Genomic DNA, 25,585 nt, shown 5'->3' on the forward strand with positions numbered 1-25,585 from the left:
CAGCCTAAACAAAGTGTCATTTATCAGACCTGAACTCAGCAGACAGATCTGCCTCCATGGGGGCCTTACAGCCTGACACTGGGCTGACACTTCTGCTTTGACAGGGAGAGAAAGCAAGTGACTAACATTATTGCCTATTTTACCACCTAATAATGGAAATGTAGGCCTTGTAACTATTTCTGATGACTTCTCTATAATAGTCTCCAAAAAGCAAACAATTTCTAATAAGAACATAGCAATTAAAAACATTATTTTATACCCTATTTATTGTCCGATTTACTGTTTTATGGTCTTGGATAACAATTTCTCTTTTAAGCCACTTTGAAACAGACTGGTTAATAAAGTACTTATGATAAACCATGGAGTGTATTACCCCCTTGCCCTCCGGAAGGTTTACCCCCCTTCATGACCAGGCCATTTTTTGTGATATGGCACTGCGTTACTTTAACAATTGCGTGGCCGTGCCACACTGTACAAAAAATAAAATGTGTTCTTTTTTCCCACAGATAGAGCTTTCTTTTGGTAATATTTTTCATCACCTCTGGGGTTTTTATTTTTTTTTTGCGCTATGAACAAAAGATGACCGACAATTTTGAAAAATAAAACAAATCTTTTTTACTTTCTGCTATAAAACCTATCCGATAAAAAAAATTTGAAAAAAAAATCAAATTTCTTCATCAACTTAGGGCAATATTCATTCTGCTACATATTTTTGGTAAAAAAAAAAAAATCCCAATAAGCGTATATTGATTGGTTTGCGCAAAAGTTATAGCATTACAAACGATAGAATATTTATTTTTTTGCTAGTAATGGCAGGGATCAGTGACTGTCGGACACTAACTGACACTTTTGACACTTTTTGGGGACCAGTGACACTAATACAGTGATCATAGCTAAAAAAATGTGCACTATCACTGTACTATTGACACTGGCTGGGTTAACATCAGGGGCAATCAAAGGGTTAACTGTGTGCCTAGCTAGTGATTTTGCATAGTTTGGGAGGTGCTTTTGCCTTGCCAACTGAGAGAACGGCGATCTGCCTTGTTTACATAGGCAGACTGCTGTTCTCCCCTCTGTACTGAAGGATCAATGGGTGTCGGCGGACATAGAGTCTGCAATACCCATCGATCAGCTCCCGTTATGTATAATCACAGCAGGAGTTGGCTGGCAGCGGCGCCCATCCACGCCCCCAACCCAAAAGGGTCAGATCACATACTAGGTACATGATCCGGCGCAGCAGTGCCACATTGCCCCTGTATATGTAGGATATACTGTCGGCAAGCAGTTAAAGAAAACCTAAATTTATAGCGCATACATTTGCGACATAAATCATATTGTAATTGAATGGTATTAAAAATTACCTTTCGTTTTCAATCTGCAGCTGTTATAATTTTCTGAAAATGCAATGTAATATGGCTACCTGGAGCTTTTCTGTACACAGAATGTATACTGACCACACCCCAGAAACATAATTTCCTGCTTGTATGATTGGTTTACCAATTTTCCCAGAAGTCTGCCTAAGATATAAGTCAGATTTCTGGCATCCCCTGCAACAAAAATGTCATTTTTGGTGAGATATTCCCAATAGGAAAACATGTCTAAAGGGATGCAGGCCCAGCAGCTTCCCCCCATTAGAGCCCTGCAGCTTCCACAACTGATAGATAATTGTGAAATCACTCCCATTTGACCCGCTCAGCACAAACAATGATTTCTTCAGAATAACAAAAGGTAGGAATCTGCAAAAATGTTTGTTGAAATCCTTGTAATGTACAGAGATCACCCAGAGGGGAATGTTTTTTCTCAACAAAAGTGGAAGTACACTTTAAGTGTGAGCCTAGGGGAGTGTTTTCTCACTGTATGGGGGAGAGGCTTGTGAAGTGAACACAGAGCCCTGTTATCCTATATAGAAGGATCTCAGATGCTCTGTGATCATTTCAGAAAGAACAACGGTAAGCTGTGTTTACAACAGCAGACCATCTTTCTCTCTCAGTGGGGAGCGATCGCGGGTGCCCAGGGGCAATTGCGGCCGCTGGTCCCGTGAATCGGCATCCCCGCTGCCTAGTGCCACCACGCTCGCCCCCCCCCCCCCCCCCAGTACCACTCCCGTGAACTGACATACCCCTACGTCGATGCGCACAGCCGAGCCAGCCTGACGCATTATATGTGTGGTTAAGTGCCGGTTCACACTGCCATGACCTCTAAGTCGCCTCATAAGGGGCGACTTCTAGCGCAACTTTTAGCGTGACTTCGGCGCAACTTCAGCGCAACTTTTTTTTACACGAATTATATGATAGAAGACTTTGTACGACTTTGTATTTGGCCAATCAGAATATGATGTTTTTTGGATTTAGTGTCTGGGGGGTCTAAAAAGTGTCCCTGTGAAGTTTCAACACTGTAGCATGTGCAGAACCAGCAAAAAAAAAGCACGTTCTTATAATTTTTATTAGCACATGAATATGTCTTCTCTCCACCTGGCCTTTTTCTTGCAGGCATTTATCGGGCATTTTTGGAGGCAGGCATGACTTTTTTTGGATTTAGTGTCTGGGGGGTCTAAAAAATGTCCCTGTGAAGTTTCATCTCTGTAGCATGTCCAGAACCAGAAAAAAAGAGCATTTTTCTTATAATTATTAATACAGCAGTGTGGCGGCTTCTCTACACCTTGCATTTTTTATTGCTGGCATTTATCGGGCATTTTTTGGGCGTCTCTGGAGGCAGGCATGACTTTTTTGGATTTAGTGTCTGGGGTGTCTAAAAAGTGTACATGTGAAGTTTCAGCTCTGTAGCATGTCCAGAACCAGCACACAAGTCGCCTCACAAGTCGCGCTAGTGTGAATGGGCTCTAAAGGAAGAAAGTCTCCAGTGATATTCAATCAATCCAAAAAATAAATAAACAAATGAATCCTGCCACCTCTGTGAGGGATAATAAACCTAATCAGTCCAAAGGATTAACGAATAATCCTACCACCTCTGTGTGAGATAATCAACTCAAAAACAGTGCTCAAAAAGACTTCACCACCAGTGATTCCTAGCAGCTCACCTCCAGCTTTGACTCATGTTTCTCCAGAGAGTCAAAAAACGCTGTTCCCCATTAGGGATGGTCAAACTCTGAATGGATGGATGTCTCTGGATGTACCAGAAAGAAAACCTGTCACAAGAGAAATGTGAAAGCTACCATTGCTGGCAGGGCCGCTGATAGGGTGGGACCACCAGTCCTCCTGTAGGGGGCCCGGGTCACAGGGGGGCCCGAACAGCAGAGGGAGTCAGTGCAGTCAGACAAAGGGGCAATTGCAGGATGCACTGTGTGGCTCTCTGCAGCAGGTGAAAACCGATTTCTCTCTCACTGGCTTTCAGCTGCTGCGGAGAGAGACACAGACACAATCCCCCCCCCCCCCCACAATGGAAGCTGCTGAAAAAAAATAACAAATTGTAAAAAAAATAATTTAAAATGAAATAATTTTTTAAACATTAAAAGGCCTAATTCACACAGTTTCTTTGTTATCTTTGTGTCCTCTAAGAACGATTTTAGTATATTTTTAGTCAAAATGTTGTTCTGATATACACAAGGGGGGCCCTTCCAGGTAGGCTGTACAGGGCCCCGTGATTTCTATCAGCAGCCCTGATTGCTGGCTTCGGGTTCTGAAAATGCTAGTTACCTGGCTGTCCTTCTGATTATTTTATTTCTGTACCTGCTCAGTCAGTCACTCCTGGAACTGGTACAAAGATAAAGAAGTCTTACTTTTCTCTGACTTTCATTTGCTGCATGCTTATTCTTGGTTTAGTTGAAGTTTGTGTACCAGTGACTGATAATTTGTGTTCTTTCTTAGCACTTAGACATGATTGGCTAACCGTACTGGAACATGCAATGAAAAAACAAGACAACAAAAGTCCTAAGGCCAGTGATGGTGACAAAAGTGCATTCCTTGAACTGAAAGGATATAAAAACAAAATATTTACTGTGATAGATGGAAGTAAATTATGCCTGAGCAAAAGCAAACAGGTATGTACAAGTTCATTGCTTTTGTTTCCATTGTGTTTAGAATGATAAACAGACTACAATAGTTAGTAAAGAAAAAGGAGCGATAAAAAATAGAACAAGGAACAATGGCGGTTGAAGCTTTGACAGATCTTCAGTTTCTGTTTGTTCGTTTATTGTGTTCGGAGATTTTAGCATATACACTATACATACTTAAAGTACAACATGGCATTTTAGAAAGCATTTCAACAATGGCGTAAATGTTCCCTACATAATTGCTTTTTTAACTCTTTCTGTTTAATAGATGTAGTGCCCGCTTCTGGTTAGGTTGCAAGGTAAGTTTTGTTGTTGGCTCTATTGTAGTGAATGGAGCAGTGATTGATTGTTTAAGTCTGTTCAGGGTTCCCTAAGGTGAGAGTTTGATAACTCCCACCTGCCTCTGAAAGAAGTTTCCAGAGTATAAGACTGGGAGATTCAAATGATCAATTGAATGCTTATCATGCTCCAGCCAATCCCTGGAAAGAAGCATCCAGAAGCTGGCTGGGGAGGTGATAAATATGCAGGAGCCCTGGACAGAGTGTTATTTCCCTCAAGGGAGGGTTCCTGTCTCTTAGGGGGCCATTTCCCCTGGGAGATAGCCAGATAGACAAAAAATTGCAGTCTGGACCTTAGCAGCTTCTAAGCTGAGTGCCTAGGGAAGATTGCATTAGGATTACATTTACTCAAGGGCACTGCACTGATGTCTTGGGTCTGAAAAATTATATTTTTATCTCCTTCACTGAGGATCTTCCTGTTGATGCTGGGTGGCAGACAGTTCCTGGGGCACTGTGAGTAAAACCTTGCTGTGGACTGTTAGTTGTGCAAGTGCCAGAAAGGAACTAAGTGCCAGAGGTTGCTATATGGACTGGGCCTGCTCTGGTCAGCTTGTACATATACTGGCCATTCCAGGTTGCCTCCAGAAAAAGATTTCTATTGATGATATTGATCATTTTGGAGTATCCTGTGATCCCAAGCCCCTCTCGCGTTCTAATCTTCATCAATAAAAACGTAAAAAAAAAATACCCTAGGCTGAGCCTGAATTGTCTGTGTGCATGGGACTGTGCTTGCGTGACCTTTTGGAGACTTGGGCATATTCTCAGTAGACCGTTAGGGGGTAAGTGCTACATAAATCAAAATCAACATTTAAATACCTTAATTTCATGAACTTTGCTGTGGTCAGATGACTGCTAAACCCCTATACTGTTCATTATCTCTCTGACTGAGGTAGGTGAGATCGAGAGGAAGAGGGGAGCTGTATCTGCCAGTTGTATCTGTTGGTCAGGAATGATTGTTGTCAGGGCTCAGCATGCACAGTAAGGAAGATTCTGAAAAGCATAGAAAATAATGCAAAAGTGCAGCTTCCATGGGGATCCATTTCTATTTCTATTAAATAATGGTTGAATAGCTTTGTCTGGACAGGGTCAGAAAAATAGTATTATGAGAAGCACAGCAGGATCATTTCTTTGTGTAGCCTGGATGCTGGCCCTATAAATTGTGCAGCAGAAGATCTTTCCTGGCTGCAGATCTGTACTTATACCCTGCGGGGACTGATAGTGCCCAGAGAATAGAGAGAAGTACTTTCATTGACTGGTGGACTTTAACCCCACCCAATGGCACCAGGAATAAGTTCCTGGCATAGGAGAAGAGATAGCCATTTTGGGTAAAACCTTGGGAAACCAGAACTCTGATTGGGTGTAACCTCTGTACGGGTAAATACAATTATATATGGGTGGAACATGTAACATGTTGTCAAAGGTGAACTTAGCTTTTAAAAAGTGTTAATTGGAGTTCAGCTTCAATGTGTTAGTCAAGTCCATCTAAGTGTGCTAGTGTGCCTACATTTTTTATGTGCAAACCTTTATTTGTATTTTTTTCATTAAAATCAGATCAAACCAAATCTGCAAGTCTAACAAATCCTCTCCCCAGGCTGACAATGCTGCTGTTCAAGGGTGGCTCCATTGCTCATCCTCTGAAGTGGAGCCACCCTAAGGTCGCTTCTACACGGGGCGGGCTCTGTCGGAGTCTGCCTGCTCAGCGGGGAATCTGTTCGCTGATTCCTGCTGGGCAGGTGGATGGCTGGTTTGCCTCAGCTCCGCTTATGCATCGCCGACACAGACACAGCATGCTCTTCTCTATGGGTGGTCAGATGTACATGGACCACCTGTCCTTTTACACCCAACTGCCCTCCGATCTGATCCTCCAGACAGATGGGGAAAGGAACCCCATCCATTTGTTTTTAGTGGATAGGATGAAAGTAGATGTCACCAGGTGTCAACAGAAGCATGTCCATTGACACCCGCCGCTTCATAGGGGAGACTGGAGAGTCTGATCTGGTCTGCCTGAAAAACTGACAGACGGACCCGTCTTTTCCACTAGTGTGAAAGGGGTTTAAGACAGGAAGTGTGGTACTGGCCAGATCACCATTTTACCACTTAAGGACCATCCGCTGCAGATATACTGCGGCAGGCAGCCCCTCCTGCGCAAACTGATGTAGCTGTACGTCGGTTGTGCACCTGCAGCTAGGGGGCGAGCACGTGCCGCCGGCAGCGCGCTCCTGCCCCCACTTGGCAGCGGGGACTCCAATGCACAGGGCCGACGGCTCCGATTGCCGCCTGACACCCGCGATCTTTCCCCGTTGAGAGAGAAGAACCATCAGCTGTTGTAAACACAGCTGACCGTTCTTCTCTCTGGAATGATCACAGAGCGCCTGTGATCTTTCTACATAGGATCACAGTTCTCTATGATCATTTCAAAAGCCCAACCCCCATACAGTTAGAAACCCTCCCCTAGGCTTACATTTAACCCCTCGATCACCCACTGTGTTAACCACTTACCGCATACTAACGTAGGTCTACGTCAGTAAACTTTGCGGTAGTGTACCGGGATGATGCCTCTAGCTAGAGGCATCATTCCGGTACCGTGGTTTGAAGCCGACGGTTGGCTTTCCGTCGGTACTGACCGATGCGGCTCGGGAGCCGCTCGATCGGTACCCGGGGGGGCGGGAGGGGACGTCCCCCCCCCTCCCGCCGCCTTCCGTGGCTTTGCTCGGGGCTCCCGTCCCACCGGGAGCCCCGAGCACCCAGCCGGCGCGTCCGCCGGCTGGATGGAGTCCCGATGAATGCCGGAAACAGCATCGATCGGGGCTCCGTTGACGTAACCCGGAGGCGGCGTCCATGACGTCACTTCCGGGTTACTGTGCCGCAAAAGGCGGCAAATTTGAAAATCGGCTGTATGCAAAAACGCCGTTTTTGGCATTTTGCATACAGGGAAGTGTAGTGGAGGGGTCTAGGGTCTTTTAGACCCTCGATCCCTCCATAAAGTGTACCTGTCACGACATATTGCTGTCACAAGGGATGTTTACATTGCTTGTGACAGCAATAAAAGTGATCAGATTTTTTTTTTTTTTTTAAAACTGTAATAAAGTTAAAAAAATAAATAAAATAAATGGGAAAAAAAAAAAAAAAAAAAATTTAGCCGCCCCCGTCACCGTTAGCTCGCGCACAAAAAAAAACGTATACGCAAGTCGAGCCGCAAATGAAATCGCTGTTCAAACCACACATGTGAGGTATCGCCGCGATCGCCAGAGTGTGAGCAATAATTTAAAAAAAAGAGCTACACTCTACCTCTAAACTGGTAACCGTTAAATAAATTTAAAGCGTCGCAGATTGAGATCTCTATTGACCGTAGTTTGTCGACATCCCACGGGGGGGCGCAATTTTAAACCGTAACATGTTGGGTATCTATTTACTCGGCGTGACATGTTCTTTCACAATATACAAAAAAAATGGGCTAACTTTACTGTTTAGTATTTTTTAAATGCAGTGAAATGTGATTTTTCAAAATTTTTCCAAAAAAATGGCGCTTTATAGACCGCTGCGCAAATACCGCGTGACAAAAATGATTGCAATGACCGACATTTTATTCTCCAGAGTCTTTTCTAAAATAATATATATAATGTTTGGGGGTTCTAAGTTGTTTTCTAGGAAAAAATACTGATTTTAACTTGTGAACAAAATGTGTCAAAAATAGGCTCGGTCCTTAAGTACAGGGTTAACCCCTTCCCTGCCAGTGTCATTATTACATTAACAGTGCACATTTTTAGCACTGATTACTGTAGTAATGTCACTGGTCCCCCCAAAAGTGTCAAAAATGTCAGTTAGGGGTCCGATCTCTCTGCTGCAATGTCGCAGTCCCGCTAAAAATCATAGATTGCTGCCATTACTAGTAAAAAAAAAAAAAAAACAATAAAAATGACATAAATCTCTCCTGTAGTTAGTAGACGCAATAACTTTTGCGGTGCAAACCAATCAAAATACGCTTATTGCGATTTTTTTTTTTTACCAAAAATATGTAGCAGAAAACATATTGACCTAAAATGTTAAAAAACTTTTATTTTTTATTTTTTTTATTTTTTTGGGGGGGGGGGGGGTGTTATATAGCAGAATGTGATTTTTTTTTTTTTTTTCAGAATTGTCGCTCTTTTTTTGTTTATAGTGCAAAAATAAAAATGTCAGAGGTGATCAAATACCACCAAAAGAAAGCTCTATTTGTGGGAAAAAAAGGACATCAATTTTTTTTTAGGTACAGCGTTGCACGAATCCCAAAAAATTGCCTGGTCATTAAGGGGGCAAATCCATCCGGTCCAGAAGTGGTTAAAATAAAGGGAAAAAAAAAAAAACAAACAAGCAAAAAAAAAAATTATTAGCTAAGGATTGGCAAGCTACACTACAGTACATTTTTCTTTTTTTTTAATTGTTTTTTATACCGCTTTAAAACTTTGTGAAATAAAGTGTGTATGCTGCCAAAACATGTTTTCTTAGCTTTGTATGGGGTCAAGAAGGATTAGGTCTTCTAGCAGATTTTTATAGCTATTTGGGGCTCCATTAGAGAGATTTGCCCTCACTTTCCTACTGACAAAGTTTTACTCTCAATAATAAGAAATAAACATGTTTTTCTTTAGTAGAGCAGCATGAGGTTAGATCCCCTTTTCAGATTTTAGTTTCTTTCTGTGTCTCTGTCACAGATTTTCTTTTCCATTGCGTTGGGTGAATCGTTGTCAGTGGGACAGGAAGTGTGGGGAAATCTCTCAAGTAGAGCTCTGGATAACACTTAGGCTGCATTCACATGTCAGCGTTTGGATTGCGGGCAGAACCGCCGCGGTTCTTCCCGCGATCCGGAGATTATTGCAAATCGCGGGACGCCTAGCGTTGCCCGTTGATTTGCAATAGCCCCCCAAACGCCGAGCGATGTTGCCGCGATTTCCGCCTGCCGAATCGCGGCAACATCGCGCAAACAAAATCGCGGGACGCAATACGCTCCAAAGAAGCTCTTGTACTTCTTTGGAGCGTATTGCGTCCCGCGATTTTGTTTGCGCGATGTTTGCAATATTTGCAATAATCTCCGGATCGCGGGCGGAACCGCGGCGGTTCTGCCCGCGATCCAAACGCTGACATGTGAATGCAGCCTAAGTATTTGAGAGGGCTTCCAATCCTTCCCCACTCAATCCAAAATGATAAAAAAAATGACACTTTAAGCAAATTATTTCCCTTTCAAAATATAGTGCAGACAATAAGAACTGATTAAATATTTTCACTTAAAATGACATTTGAAGTGCAGGACACACCATTTTGCACTTCTTAAATCAGCTCTTCTGAACTTCGCTATAATTTCATGCACATTCTGTAGCCGAGAACTCTTTTTGTTTTTTTGGAAAACCAATTAATCAGAAATGCTGGTCATTTATAGAGCTCTGTCTGCAGACCTGTAAAAGTTTCAGCATAGCTGTAGCCGATAACAAACGGACATTGCTTGACAGATTACACATAAAAGTGCTTGGGGAAATGGCCATCTGTCACAAAATCAATTCATATATAATGTAATATCTCTATGTACTCTTTTTTTATTTACTGTTAAAGATTTTCTAAATTAGGAGAGCTAAAATTAATGTGACACTGCACCAAAGTCGATATATCAAGCAAGTCACCTGAAACATCCAGAATCAGAAGTGATGTTGGGGCAAATACACTATAATGACTGTTACTGGACTACAGACCTAAACAGTTCAGTTCAGAACTTAAAGAGGATTTCCATTTTTTAACCACTTCTGGAACTGAAGATTTTCCCCCTTAATGACCAGGCCATTTTTTGCGATTCGGCACTGCGTTACTTTAACGGACAATTGCGTGGTCGTGCAATTCTGTATCTAAATAAAATTGATGTCTTTTTTTCCCCCCACAAATAGAGCTTTCTCAAATAGAGCTTTCTTTTGGTGGCATTTGATCACCTCTGCGATTTTTATTTTTTTGCGCTATAAATAAAAAAAATTCTGAAAAAAAACCTATATTTTTTACTTTCTGCTATATAACACTCCCCCCCCCCCCCAAAAAAAAAGGTAAAAAATACATTTTTTTCATCATAGTAGACCAATTTGTATTCTGCTACATATTTTTTGTTAAAAAAAAAAAATTCTCAATAAGTGTATATTGATTGGTTTGCGCAAAAGTTATTGTGTCTACAAACTAGGGGAAAGATTTATGTCATTTTATTTTATTTTTTTACTAGTAATGGCGGTGATCAGCGATATTTAGAGGGACTGCGACATTGGAACTAGTAATGGCGGACAGATCGGACCCCTAACTGACATTTTTGACACTTTTGGGGGGGGGGGGTGGCGACAGTGACATTACTACAGTAATCAGTGCTAAAAATATGCATCGTTACTGTAATAATGATACTGGCAGGGAAGGGGTTAGCCCGGGGGCGATCAGAGGGTTAATTGTGTGCCTAGGGGGTGTTTTCTTACTGTGGGGGGGGTTAACTTGTGAAATCAATACAGAGACCTGAGTTTCTTAATAGGAGGAACACAGGAGCTCTGCATTGGTTCCAGAGAGAAGCAGACTGCCGTCCTCTCTTCACAGCGAGCAATTGCAGGTGCCCTGCAGCAATCGAGGCTGCCCGCCCCATGGATCGGCTTCCTCGCTGACGAGTTGTAGTGCTGCCGCACGGGTATGTCGATTCACGGGAATCTGCTGACCTGCTGCCGTATAACTGCAGCAGCTGGTCGGCAAGAGGTTAAACTGTAATTGGGTGCAGACAAAGGTTGGATGGGAACGGTATGATTTGCATGTGAATGTTATGTTGTTATGTTATGATCAATGTGTTGCACAGGAGTGACATAATCCCAAAAAATGAAATATAAAAATATAGGTAATACATTCTGAAATCTGTTAAAGCTCAATTCCAGGTATGGATATTTTTACATATTTTCATTGATTCTGCTTGGATCAATGTAAACATGCTTATGCCATACCTGTGGGATCCCCTAGTAACTGGAGATCACTTGAGTAGGCACCACTACTCCAGTGATCTCCACTAGCTCCCGTGTCCAGTCCAATGCAGCTGAGGTCAGCGGCTCAACATGATGGGCACCATTCAGAGAATGCTTTGCATTTTCTAAAGGAATGCAAAACATTATCTGATGGCACATAGTGGGCAGCACAGTGGCTAAGTGGTTAGCACTTCCACCTAGCAGAACTAAGGTTGTTGGTTTGAATCCCAAACACGCCACTATTTACCCGTGTTCGCATGTTCTCCCTGTGTTTGCGTGGGTTGCTTTCCACACTCCAAAAACTTATGTATGTATGAATGTGAGTTAGGGACCTTGAATTATAAGCTCCTTGAGGGCAGGGACTTATATGAGTGTATAATAAATGTGTAAATTGACAGCACTATAAAAGTACCTGTGGTGCCCTACCCCGGTGAGAAAATGCAAAGCAATCTCTGAATGGCAGCCGGTTACCACCCCATGGACGTTTCTGGACCAATCACCACTTATCAGCACTGTCACTTCCTGTGAGTCAGAGGTTTATCCATACCTAGATGTACCGGATTCTTTCTTCATTCCCAGATGGCTAAACAAAGCCGCAGGAGGAAGAAAATGTGACTTCATGCTGCTGAGGATTCTGGTTTCAACATTAAGTTACTGATTAGGTTTGGCTACATTTCTCAGCAATTAAGTATTCTTTCAAAGCAGTATATACATATATATATAACCTGAAAGCAAATGCTTATTATATTGCAACTTATAAATTCTTAGATGTGATGTCTGCATTTTTTTTTTTTTTTTGTTAGGCTTTCTTTCTTTTATTTTCATCTGGTGATCCTGCTAGTAGGTCTGTTGTTTTTCAAAAGAACAAGTTGTTCTGCAGAAGTAGCAGTGAGAAGGTTGAGACAAACCATTTAAAAGAGAAGTATGGACTATGAAAAAAAAAAAAGACATTTTACAGTATACTCACCTAGGTGGATGGAGCATTGATCCGATGCTGCATGTGTCCCCCCAGCTCTGCAGTGAGAACTTAGTCAAACACCTCTTAGTTCTCCCCTCTTCTCTGAGCAGAGTCCTGTGACTATCAGTCTCCAGCTCTCTCCACTGCCCCTCCAGTGCTTAGTGGAGTGCTGGGCTGTGGAGGGGATGGGAGGAACTGGGCCAGGCTCTCAGATGATCACTGAGCGGCTGAGCGGGGTTACAGTCCAGGCATCTGGGTGAATCCTGACCATAGTTGCCAACATTTAAAAAAAATTTCCAGGGACACTTTGCAGCACAGCTATCAATTACCACACCCACTTCTCTGAAGCTCCACCCACTCTACATAATTAATCTTGCCTACTTATCAGATTATAGAGTCTACTTAAATATTTAGAGAATTACAGAAGATTAAAAAAGGGAATTTCAAACTTAAGGCCACAGTAGCAGAGTTGGAATAATTCTCCCATTCAGCTGCACTACTTCTGCATAACATTTACGGGCAGCATGATTAACAGGCACTTCCAGGGACGATATAAATTACCTGGGACAGGCTCCTATTTGCAGGGACTGTCCCAGGAAAAAAGGGACAGTTGGCAAGTATGCCTGACCATAGTGGACAGCAGATTTTAGTCTGCTTTTGATTGAAATTGGGTCACGGTAGTGCAGAATAAACTACACTTCTATGACCTACAAGAGACGTGCAGCCAAAATTGCTTTGGCTATACTTCTTCTCTAACACTGACAGGGTTGTTACAATGATCCGCTTTTATTTATCATTTTCTCAATAAGAAAAAAAAAAAAACTGTTTCTGTAACTAATGATAAAGTATTAGCTGGAGTTTGGCTTCAATTTGTTTGTGTATATAAATTTGCCAGTACTTCTAACACCCCACCTCCCTCCAGACGGATAATGCTGCTGTCCAAAGGTCAGTGCCATCTTAGGAGCATTATAGGCCCATGGGCAATGCAGTGCACTGGGCTCTGCCTACATAATCACCCACGAGAATAAAAATGCAAATGATCAATAATGTGATATTTATTGGTACAGCAGTGCCAGGCTAATGACAGCTTCCAAGTTCGGCGGCTGGGTCCGGTGAACACACACACAGACGGTGTCAGATTTGACTGTCCTGTGTGTGCCTGTTCCTGTGGAGGCGGACAGGCATTCCGGCAGTTATGGGCCGACAGGCTCTTGCCACCTGCTAAGTTTGGTGGTGGATACACACGGGAGTTGGGACTAATGTTTGGCTGGGGCTGGGTCACTGGATAGGTGGGGCCGCCCATGCAAGTGGGGCCCCCGGGCAGCTGCCCGGCATGCCCATTCGGTAAGACGGCCTTGCCAAAGGTGTCTCTGTTGCTCCTTCATCCAGAGCAGGGGCACTTTATTTTAGGAGGTGTGTGAAATACATCAATGGCAGAAATGATACCCCCATTGAACAAGACCCATTCAAGTGAATAGCAACACAAAGGCAACATCTGCACCCCACATAGAGTGATCAATACCGATCGCTCACTGTGTTCATTCAGGGTGGTGTGTTCATTCAGGATGGTGATCCCCCCCCCCCTCCCCATCCTGAAAAAACCCACCTGTGTGCCCTCAGCGGCTGTCAGCAGGAGAGGAGGGAAACACTGCTGGGGGAAAAGGGCACACAGGGGTTCAAGACAGAAGGGGTGAAGGGGCACAGATACTAGAACCCATCCCCCTGCAGTGCAGCCAGAGGAAGAAAAGACAAGTTGAAGCTGGCAGCACTGCACAATAGTCACAAGTGTCAGCAATAAGGTAGTACTGCTGGCTTTCCTGCCCGACAGGTGCCAGGACCCCCGTTTGAATTGATGAGGCCTGGGCCCAGTACAGGAGGGCTGGCTGTACTGCCTTATCAGTGGCCCTGACTGTGGATGACCGCTCTGAGACTGGGTTTGACCTGCCTTCTGTTTCATTTCTCTGAATGCAGTTGTCCTATTGAGATGTGTTTGCATTGAAGCTTGTAACGCAGGCTAAGCGCAACTTTTGTTGTTATTTGAATGTTTATAATTGCATCTGAACGCATGCTTGTGAGCGCAGACTTGTTCCAATGGAAAATTCTAAATCCATCGTTTGACAGCATCTCCCATGTACACAAGCCTTAACACACACTGCAAAGGATGCTCAACCTTTGGTATATAATTTGTTGTTATTGGAAACCGCTGCTATTTTCCTTTTCATAAATCAGCATGCTGCCAAAAATGTCAGGTTTTACACTGATTGATACAGGGCCATCTGTTGAGGAGCCATAAGTTCCAGCATACACCACCAGCATGCCAGATCTGCCTTATTTGTTGGCAGAGATTCTGGGACATTTCGTTTCTCAATAGCTGGAAGTCTGCTCTTCTTTGATTCCAGATTCTGATTGTTGTGCCAGTTTTACAGATGAAAGTTGACGTTTGCTGCAACGACCACTAGAGGGCAGTGTTGTCTTTAAAACCAACACAAAAGCCTTTCCTGCAATAACACTGAAAATTCACAAAGGGATGAGCTAATACTCTTCTTATATTGGCACTCACATCCATACTAGAACTACTCCCATTGTGATTTATAGAACTTTATTATGACTGCAGTGCTAAAACTTACCTAGTGTTAAAATAAGAACACATCACACTGAATTCTATTAACTCCAGTGCAGAAAAAAGTGACTCCATGTAGCGTGTTTTGTTAAGATTTACTCGAACGGCTCCCGGGAAATTTAATTCACTGTGTGATTATTGTGCATATGTGTTGTTCGGAGAAGTTTTCACACTTATTTTCATAAATTTATAAATGAACTTGCAGGATTTTAGTTTATATTTTATGCATAAAATCAATTAATGTTATCATTTGTTATGAGAACATTCAATATATAAGAGATATATAATACAGGGTAGTCATTATTATTAATAATAATAATTTAATATTACTGATGTTGTTTTCTCTCTACAACAACAAATCAAATGCAAACTTCCATATGCAGACTGGAATTTAATGGCAAAGGCCTAAAAATTATGTAACAGAGATTTTTGTTTTCTTCTTTCATGGACTCCTTTAAGTCCCGGTTCACATTTGTGCGATGCGGGAACGCTGCGAATATGCAGCGTGATCCCGCATCGCACCCGCACCCCTGGCAGTTCACACTGCCATATGCGATACGCAGGGGGTGTCAATTAAAAGTTAAAGAGTCCCCCAGTTGAGATTGCATATCGCAGTGCAATCTGCAAGTTCGCACAAAATCGGATCGCACTAGTGTGAACCACTATGTGATCCGATTCTGCTGCAGATAAAAAAAGGGTCATGTGCGTGTTTAGTGCGGATGCGGTGCGAATTCAGCCATACAAAGTGTATGCCTGAAATTTGCACCACACATAAATCGCATGTAATTTAGGAGCAGTGCGCTCCGAAATTACATGCGATCTCCGTGATCACACTAATGTGAACCGGGGCTAAATGAGGCTGAAACATATTGGTAGTAGCAATACAATAGCCCCATAACTAGCAAACAGATGTATCCTTTGATTCTGTAATTTACCTATAAGAAAAGGTTTCAATCTCATTGGTTGCTATGGTTCAACCCGATTGTCAACTCTGTAGAAGAGGGGACACCCTAGAAATGCGTCAGATATCTTTGGAGGTCTTCATTCCAGGGTTGTCTATAACTATAAGACCATGCTGAATGGAGAACTTGGTGGACTGGGACTTTTTACTTTGCTTCTATCTCTTCTTGGTTTGTGAGTATGATGCACATACTTGTTGAATAATAAATCGTTGCAAAGGATAATGCACTAGGCTGGTGCGCCCTCTATTTTCCTTTCTTTGTTAATTTAGATGCTTAGATAATTAAGGCTCAAACTATAATTATACACCATATTACCAAAAGTATTGGGACTCCTGTCTTTACAGTTACATGAACTTTAATAGCGTTCTAGACTTATGACCGTAGGGTTTAATATTAAGTTGGCCCACCCTTTGCAGCTATAACCACTTCAAATCTTCTGGAAAGGCTGTCCTCAAGGTTTAGGAGTGTGTCTAGGGGAATGTTTGACCATTCTTCTAGAAGCTCATTTGTGAGCTCAGGCACTGATGTTGGACAAGAAGGCGTGGCTTGCAGTCTCCTCTCTAATTCATCCCAAAGGTGTTCTATCGGGTTGAGCTCAGGACTCTGTGCAGGCCAGTCCAGTTCCACCACCCCAAACTCGCTCATCCATGTCTTTATGGACCTTGCTTTGTGCACTGATACGCAGTAATGTTGGAACAGGAAGGGACCATCCCCCAAACTGTTCCCACAAATTGGGAGCATGACATTTTCCAAAATGTCTTGGTATGCTGACAGCTTGAGAGTTCCCTTCACTGGAACTAAGGGGCCAAGCCCAACCACTGAAAAACAACCCCACACCATAATCCACCCTCCACCAAATGATTTGGAGCAATGCACAAAGCAAGGTCCATAAAGATATCACCTTTGGGATGAATTAGAGTGCAGACTGTGAGCTAGGCCTTCTTGTCCACATCAGTGCCTGACCTCACAAATGCGCTTCTGGAAGAATGGTCAAATATTCCCATAAACACACTCCTAAACTTTGAGGACAGCCTTCCCAGAAGAGTTGAATCATTTATAGATGCAAAGGGTGGGCAAACTCAATATTGAGCCCTACAGACTAAGACTGGTGTAGCACTGACCCCGTAGGGCCTGCTGCATGATGAACTCTCGGGCCTCGCTGATTACCAGCACACAGTCACTTAGGGAACAGTTCACACATCCCTCCTTACTCCCGATGGCTCGTCACACAACAAACAGTCCAGGGGTATTGGTTTTTAGTGTTTATTTTGGAACTTGGATGGGGGGAAGAGAATAGGGGGATACTCCAACTGTAACTATTCAAAATGGATAAGGATAACTCTCACTTGGCCTCACCAGGTTGCTTGTGGAAGTAGCTGTACTGCTTAATTTATACTGCCACATGTATGGAAAGGGTGAAGTCTCCTTGCTCTTTTCTCTCCAGCAATACATTTTGTGATCTACATTCTCTTGGGGACACTCACTAGCATCCCCTTTACTGACACCTGTCCACTGACTCTTCTAGCTGCAGGGGTGGCCCCCCTCAGGTCAGGCCCCTTGACACAGATCTGTACTCACTGTACTGCAGAATCAGATCCTCCAGTGTCTCCGCTCTCAGTCAGCTTCACTGGACCTCTGGGTTTATTTCCTCACTAGCACTCTCCAGGCCCTTAGGTCAACTACCTGAGGCCACATGGCACCTCTACAGAGAAAGAGGCAGCCACCCCCTCCCTCCTGGACTCTGCTATCCAGCCGAAAGACCCCGAGCACATGTGCTCCTGGCTACCTGCAAGTACTCCATTCAAGTACAACATTTTAAGTACAGTCAAAAAGGACAGATCCTGCACATGCTGATATGCAACAAGTACAAAGAGGAGTACTTCACCAGCCCATGGCGCTGTCCATGTATTCACCTCCTTTGTTTGTATGTTTTTTTGGGCGAAATGTCCTGGTTGCTGCTGCTCCTCTCTCACTCCACTGGGGGGGGGGGGGCGGATCAAAACAATTCAAATCTGTAAAGAAAAGCGCACGCAACCTCGGGCAATAACGCTTTAATAAAGGACAATAAAACAGTACATTGGAATTGCACTCACACTTTTCCTTTAAGACAATCGCTTTACAGCATTCCAACAGGAGCTACTCGCTCCTCCCGTCCCTCCAGATGGTGACTCTGCGGTCTCCTCATCCGCGGCTGCCGCCGCTGTTTCCCCGCTCTCCTTCACTTCCTGTGTTGCCTGGTCACCGGATGCCGGTTCTAGTGCGCCTGCACACTATACCAACGTGATCTACAGCGCCTCAGGAGAGCCTCAGCCAAAGCCGGAGCCACAAGTTGTACGGAGCTGCGAGGTGGGGGATTCAAGACACGGGTGCACTGCCTCTGCTGTTACTATGGACAACGCGTTTCGGAGGCTGAGCCTCCTTCCTCAGGTCCCACCTTGCTTCCTGCTAACGCCCTTCCCTATATACCCGGGATACCATCGGCCCTAATTATATAGTTGTGTATTCTTAAAGGGGCCAGTAACCGATAATCCTTATCCACCTTGGCTGGGACGGGAGAAGCAAGGGGCTATCCACTTTTAAAAAACATATATTAAAAATACAGTTTAAGATACAATTTAAAATACAATTTAAAACAGTACAATACCAGCGCAGATATTAACCAGAGCTATTATAGATACATGTTTGGATATCACATTCCCTACATAGCAATGGTTGTCTCCTGCTTAAAATACATAAACGTATCCTAAAAGTATATCAGCATTTCCTAATACCAATAGTCGACAGATCATATTAATTCCACATTATCTCTCATCCATCTACCAAAATAATTTCATAAGTCAGGATAATACACATAATAAATAAAAAAAAAAAAAAAAAAAAAAAAAAGGATACTAGTCTCATTAAAATACAATAAAATAAGATTCAATTCCATATGGCACATATACAAATATCAATTAGTATATGAAAATACTACTCCATATAGGCCAACCAAATATACTACATGGCAGTTGTTTATATTTCTCATATATATATATATACACACACACACATGAGAAATACATATACCTACACATACCCATCGGTGGTGACACCCTGAGTATCCCAAAAAAAATATAATATATATCTGTACATATACACCGACTCTCATACCCAGCTGCTCAGATATTGTTGTATGGACACGAATGTGCGTATGGCTCCGTGCACACTTCACAGACACATGGCCGGGCAGGGACTATGTTCCCTACCCCTAGTAACCATGTGTATGTGCATGTGCTAGAACCCACTCTACCATGCCCACACCCCCGTACTGATATGTCAAATGATCGTGTTGACTTCCAGCTCCTCATTGAGCCCACCCGGCGACATTGACCCAAGCGTAAAGATCCAGAATGTTTCTTGCTTGCACAGGATCGCAAACCTTTCACCTTCTGGGAGAGTCATAGATATGGCTTCAATCCCAAATAGTTCCAGGCCTGCAGTATCCCCACCATGCGCTTTACAGAAGTGTCTTGGCACGCTGTGCTTGTCTTTTTTCTGCTCAATAAACCGGCGATGTTCGCCAAACCTGGTGCGCATTGCTCTAACTGTCCTGCCAACATAAATTAAGCCACATGGGCACCTCAAGCCATAGACCACAAACTGTGTACCACAGCTAATGAATTGTTTGATATTATAGGTGTGCCCTGCAACTGATGTAAAGCTACTTTTGCCATGTTGCATAAATGCACAAGCCTTACATCTGCTCTGCTTGCATTTGTAGGAGCCTACCATATTAAAGAGAACTGGGATAGTGGATGCTTTATTATGGCATTTCATACTTTTTATTTTGCTTGGAGCAACCAGACTCTTTACATTGCTAGCCCGCCTGAACACCACTTTGGGTTTTTTGGGGAGCACTCTACCCAAGGCTGCATCCTGCTGCAGAATAGGCCAATGTTTCTGCAAAGCTCTCTTAATGGCCCAATGTTGGTTATTGAATTTTGTAATAAACATAACCTCTCGGGGAGCACCGTTCTCCACAGCTGCCTTGCTACTACAGCCTTCTATATAGCGATCTCTGGCTTTTTGTATGTGCTGCACAGCATACCCTTTCTCCATAAATTTTTTCTCTAAAATTTTTGCTTGCAACAGATATTGCTCAGTATCTGTGCAATTTCTACGCAGCCTACAGAATTGACTGTAGGGTATGTTTTCTTTCCATTTGGGCAAATGGCAGCTCTTCCAATGTAAATAAGAGTTACCTGCTGTTTCCTTAAAGTGCGTTTTGGAGGTGATAGCCCCTTCTTCATTCCAGGTCAATTCTAGATCCAAAAATACAAGGGACTTCGCATCTAGTACATGCGTAAACCTAATGCCATACGGATTGGTGTTACAGTAGTTCACAAATTCTACTGCCCTGTCAGCTGTACCATCCCATATCACTATTACATCATCGATGTAACGCCCATAGTACACCAAATGCTGTGCAAACGGGTTCTGCATCCAGATATGGAATTTTTCCCAAAACCCCATGAATAAGTTTCCGTAGCATGGTGCAAAATGCGCGCCCATCGCAGTGCCTGAAATCTGTCTATAGTGTTTTCCCTGGAACTCGAAATAATTCCTTTCCAGTGCAAACTGCGTGCAAGCACTGATAAATCCTGACTGGTCCGGATTGAGGTACTCCGCACCCGACAGGAAGTGTTCTACGGCCTTTAGTCCACCCTCATGGGGTATCGAAGTATACAGGGAGCACACATCCAGGGATAGCCACAGATAGTTGGGTTCCCACCTATAATTCTGTAGTATCTCCAGCACCTGTGTGGAATCCCTAATGTATGCCGGGAGTGATATAACTATCGGCTGTAGATGGAGATCCACATATTGGGAGAGTCTGCTGGTAATACTCTCCATGGCTGCTACAATTGGCCTACCAGGAGGACAAACTGGATTTTTGTGTATCTTTGGGGTATGATAGAAGTACGGGGTTTTAAAATAATTATTTAGAAAAAACAGTTTCTCAGATTTATTGATGATTTTACTGTTAAAGGCCTTATTAATAAGCTCCTGTAGTTCTATCTTATACTGAGGGAGGGGATCCTGGCTCAGAACCTCATAGGTGTTATGGTCCGACAATAGTCTTACCGCTTCCCCAATATAATCCGCCCTATTTTGTACTACTATCCCTCCTCCTTTGTCCGCTACCCTTATGATGATATCGCTATTCTTTTTCATACGATTAAGTGCCACTATTTCTTCTGAGGATAAGTTATTAGTACTTAGCTTCCCCTTAGGGCGGGTACAGATTTTGTTAAAATCCGCATACACCATGGCATAGAACGTTTTGGTGTATTCATTCTTAACATGATGTGGGTAGAAACTGGACTTGGGTCTAAAATGGCTATTTTAAGTACAGTGAATGAGATATTGCAGGAGATAGTCAGGAGGTAGGCTGGAAGGTGGAAAAAAGAAAAAAAAAAAGGTAAGATTTGTTTGACTTAAATTTACAAATTTTCTTATTTTTTTTTTCTCTCCTCTTTAAAATGGCAGACTTGGTTCAGTGCAGGAATTGTTTTGCATTTATTTCATGTTCCACTCTTTGGAGATTCGGATGCTGTCAGATCTGTAGACAATTCTCCTTACTGCAGCAGGAAATTGCATTTTTGAAATCAGAGATATTTAAATTATGTGTTAAACAAACTCCAGCTGGGACTGCTGCAATGCCACTGCCACAGAGGACCCCCAGAAATGGCAGATGGGTTACTGTAGGTTCAGGAAGACTTAGAGGGGTGGATAGAAGACATGTCCCACAGTCGGTGGTTCTCCAAAATTCATTTGCAGCACTCTCAGAATGTAAGGACAACATGGACATGGACTCAAGCACAGAGGGTGAGAAACCATCGACTCCTATGTCTAATGTATGCAAGACTGCAGCCAAGGACAAAAAAGATAAAGTGAAGTCTCAAAGGAAGCAGCTGTTGCTGGGTGATTCAATCATAAGAAGTGTGGAGCTTAAAGAAAATGGTTTTGTGAGATGTCTCCCTGGTGCTACTGCTAGACGAGATAGAAGACGTATTATTAATATTGTTAAGCAAGCAAAGCAGGAAGGGGACGTGGATGTTCTTGTCCATCTAGGGACAAATGACCTGGCTTGCAATGAAGTGTCAGAGGTGAAAAAATCTTTTATCACACTTGGAAATGACGTACAGGATTTTGCATCCACCATTTCATTTTCTGAAGTTCTGCCTGTGCATAATGTTCAGAATAATAGGCAGAGGCGCATAAAGGAGTTCAACATATGGCTTAGTAAATGGTGTCAAGAGCAAGAATTTGGCTTTGTTTCTCATGATAGCTCTACTTGGAATAGAAAGGAACTGTACAAAAAAGATGGTTTGCATCTTTCTCTCAAAGGAACAAATGTACTTAGTGAACAACTCCAAGAATTTGCGAAAGAGTATTTAAACTAGGAAGGGGGGGCAAAAGAGTGGAATTACAAGAGTCCAATTGCCCCCCGAAACAATGCCAGAACAGGTCAGAAGCACAGAGGTTAAGAAATGATAAGCTCAGAGTCCTGTCTACAAATGCTCGCAGTTTAGGTAAAAAAATCAATGAACTTGGGTCAATTATGGCATCTGAGAATGTAGATTTAGTGGCTGTTACGGAGACATGGTTTAATGAAAGAAATGACTGGGACATAACCATACCAGGGTACTCTTTATACAGAAGAGACAGAGAAGGCAAGAAAGGAGGAGGAGTGGCCCTGTATGTGAAAGATAGCATTAAATCTAACCTAATACAAGTTGGTGAAGCCAACATAGAGTCAGTTTGGGTTACGTTGCAGTTTGCTAATCATGCAGTAACTCGTGTAGGTGTGATATATAGACCACCTGGTCAAGTCAAAGAACTAGATGATCTACTAGTTGAAGAAATAGCTAAAATGACAATGAAAGGAGAAGTTATCATTATGGGAGATTTCAATCTTCCAGATATAAACTGGAAAACCAAAATAGCAAGTTCTACCAGGAGTACAGATATTCTAAACTCCCTACTGGGGTTGTCTCTGCAACAAGTGGTTGAGGAGCCAACCCGGAGGGAGGCCATCTTGGATCTGGTATTCACAAATGGGGATTCGGTATATGATGTCATTGTAGGCGAAACCTTGGGATCCAGTGATCACCAGTCAGTGTGGTTTAATATAAGAACTGTGAAAGAGTCACACCACACAAAAACAAAAGTTTTAGATTTTAGAAAAACAGACTTTTCAAAAATGAAATTAGTCATAAATGAGTCCTTATCAGACTGGTACGGATTACATGGAGTCCAGGAGAAATGGGACTACTTAAAAGGTGCATTATTGAAGGCAACAGAAAATTGCATTAGACTTGTCAGTAAAAGCAAAAAAAGGAAGAGACCACTGTGGTACTCAGCAGAAGTGGCCCAAATCATTAAAAATAAAAAGCTAGCATTTTGTAATTATAAAAAAACCCAGAGCAATGAAGATAAGGAAATCTACAAGATTAGGCAGAAAGAGGCCAAGCAAGTTATAAGAACTTCTAAAGCGCAGGCAGAAGAAAAACTAGCTCAGTCTATGAAAAAGGGGGATAAGACATTCTTCAGATATATAAATGAAAAAAGGAAATTAAAACAAGGAATAACTAAATTAAAAACAAAGGACGGAAGGTATGTAGAAGAGAATAAAGGGCTAGCCGACTGCCTTAATGAATACTTCTGTTCAGTTTTTACAGAAGAAAAAGGAGAAGGACCTCCACTTGAAAGGATGACTAATGAATCGTTTGATGCATGTGTCTTTACAGAGGAAGACGTTCTAAGATTGCTGTCTAAAGTGAAGACAAATAAGTCACAGGGTCCTGATGAGATACACCCAAAATTATTAAAAGAGCTTAGTGGTGAGCTGGCAAAACCATTAACAGATTTATTTAACCAATCATTAGTAACAGGAGTCGTCCCGGAAGATTGGAAATTGGCAAATGTCGTGCCCATTCACAAGAAAGGTAGTAGGGAGGAATCGAGCAACTATAGACCAGTGAGTCTGACATCAATAGTAGGCAAATTAATGGAAACCCTATTAAAGGATAGGATTGTGGAACATCTTAAATCCCATGGATTGCAAGATGAAAAACAACATGGGTTTACTTCAGGGAGATCATGTCAAACAAATCTTATAGATTTTTTTGACTGGGTGACTAAAATAATAGACGGTGGAGGTGCAGTAGACATTGCATATCTAGATTTTAGTAAGGCTTTTGACACTGTCCCACATAGAAGACTTATCAATAAACTGCAGTCATTGAGCATGGACTCCCATATTGTTGAGTGGATTAGGCAGTGGCTGAGTGACAGACAACAGAGGGTTGTAGTCAATGGAGAACATTCAGAACAAGGTCATGTTACCAGTGGGGTACCTCAAGGATCTGTACTGGGACCAATTTTGTTTAATATCTTCATAAGTGATATTGCAAAAGGCCTCGATGGTAAGGTTTGTCTTTTTGCTGATGACACAAAGATATGTAACAGGGTTGATGTTCCTGGAGGGAAACGCCAAATGGAAAAGGATTTAGGAAAACTAGAAGAATGGTCAGAACTCTGGCAACTGAAATTTAATGTGGATAAGTGCAAGATAATGCACCTGGGACGTAAAAACCCAAGGGCAGAATATAGAATATTTGACACAGTCCTGACCTCAGTATCTGAGGAAAGGGATTTAGGAGTAATTATTTCAGAAGACTTAAAGGTGGGAAGACAATGTAATAGAGCAGCACGAAATGCCAGCAGAATGCTTGGATGTATAGGGAGAGGTATAAGCAGTAGAAAGAGAGAAGTGCTTATGCCGCTGTGCAGAACACTGGTGAGACCTCACTTGGAGTATTGTGCGCAGTACTGGAGGCCATATCTCCAGAAGGATATAGATACTCTAGAGAGAGTTCAGAGAAGAGCTACTAAACTAGTACATGGATTGCAGGAAAAAACTTACCAGGAAAGGTTAAAGGACCTTAACATGTATAGCTTGGAAGAAAGAAGAGACAGAGGGGATATGATAGAAACTTTTAAATACATAAAGGGAATCAACTCGGTAAAGGAGGAGAGCATATTTAAAAGAAGAAAAACTACCACAAGAGGAAACAGTTTTAAATTAGAGGGGCAAAGGTTTAAAAGTAATATGAGGAAGTATTACTTTACTGAGAGAGTAGTGGATGCATGGAATAACCTTCCTGCAGAAGTGGTAGCTGCAAATACAGTGAAGGAGTTTAAGCATGCATGGGATAGGCATAAGGCTATCCTTCATATAAGATAGGGCCAGGGACTATTCATAGGATTCAGATATATTGGGCAGACTAGATGGGCCAAATGGTTCTTATCTGCCGACACATTCTATGTTTCTATGTTTCTATGTTTTCTAATACATTGTGCCACCTATCACTAAATAGGAAAAGTAGCAAAACATTCTTTTGTACTATGTACGTGTATTAAAAAGTATCCCAACCTTTGTATTGCTTCCTTTGTGTAAAGTTCCTGGTGATCCTGCCAGCCCTCCTGCTCTCCTATTTTAAACTGACCATGTTAGGCATGAGAGCATATCCATCACAGTGTGGTCTTTTTTCTGGCTGTACGCAATAATGGTTTGCCTTACCTTTCTATTTTAAAATGAATGGGTTGTTTTATAAGGTATGGGTTCACATATGCTTTAATAATCTTGGTAGGTCTATTT

The 25,585-nt window shown here is 42.5% G+C and overlaps 1 protein-coding gene across 1 annotated transcript in view; it reads left to right on the forward strand.

Annotated features, from left to right (window-relative positions):
* The window catches only part of ARAP2 (ArfGAP with RhoGAP domain, ankyrin repeat and PH domain 2), a 570,354-nt gene that overhangs the window by 134,075 nt on the left and 410,694 nt on the right, over nucleotides 1–25,585 (forward strand). Inside the window, exon 9 of the mRNA XM_082248393.1 lies at nucleotides 3,825–3,997. Coding sequence (XP_082104519.1) covers nucleotides 3,825–3,997 — 173 coding nt within the window. The remainder of the gene's footprint in view (nucleotides 1–3,824; nucleotides 3,998–25,585) is intronic.

The sequence above is a fragment of the Pelophylax lessonae genome (genome assembly GCF_965119305.1).
Source record: "Pelophylax lessonae genome assembly, chromosome: 1".
Taxonomy (NCBI): Eukaryota; Metazoa; Chordata; class Amphibia; order Anura; family Ranidae; genus Pelophylax; species Pelophylax lessonae.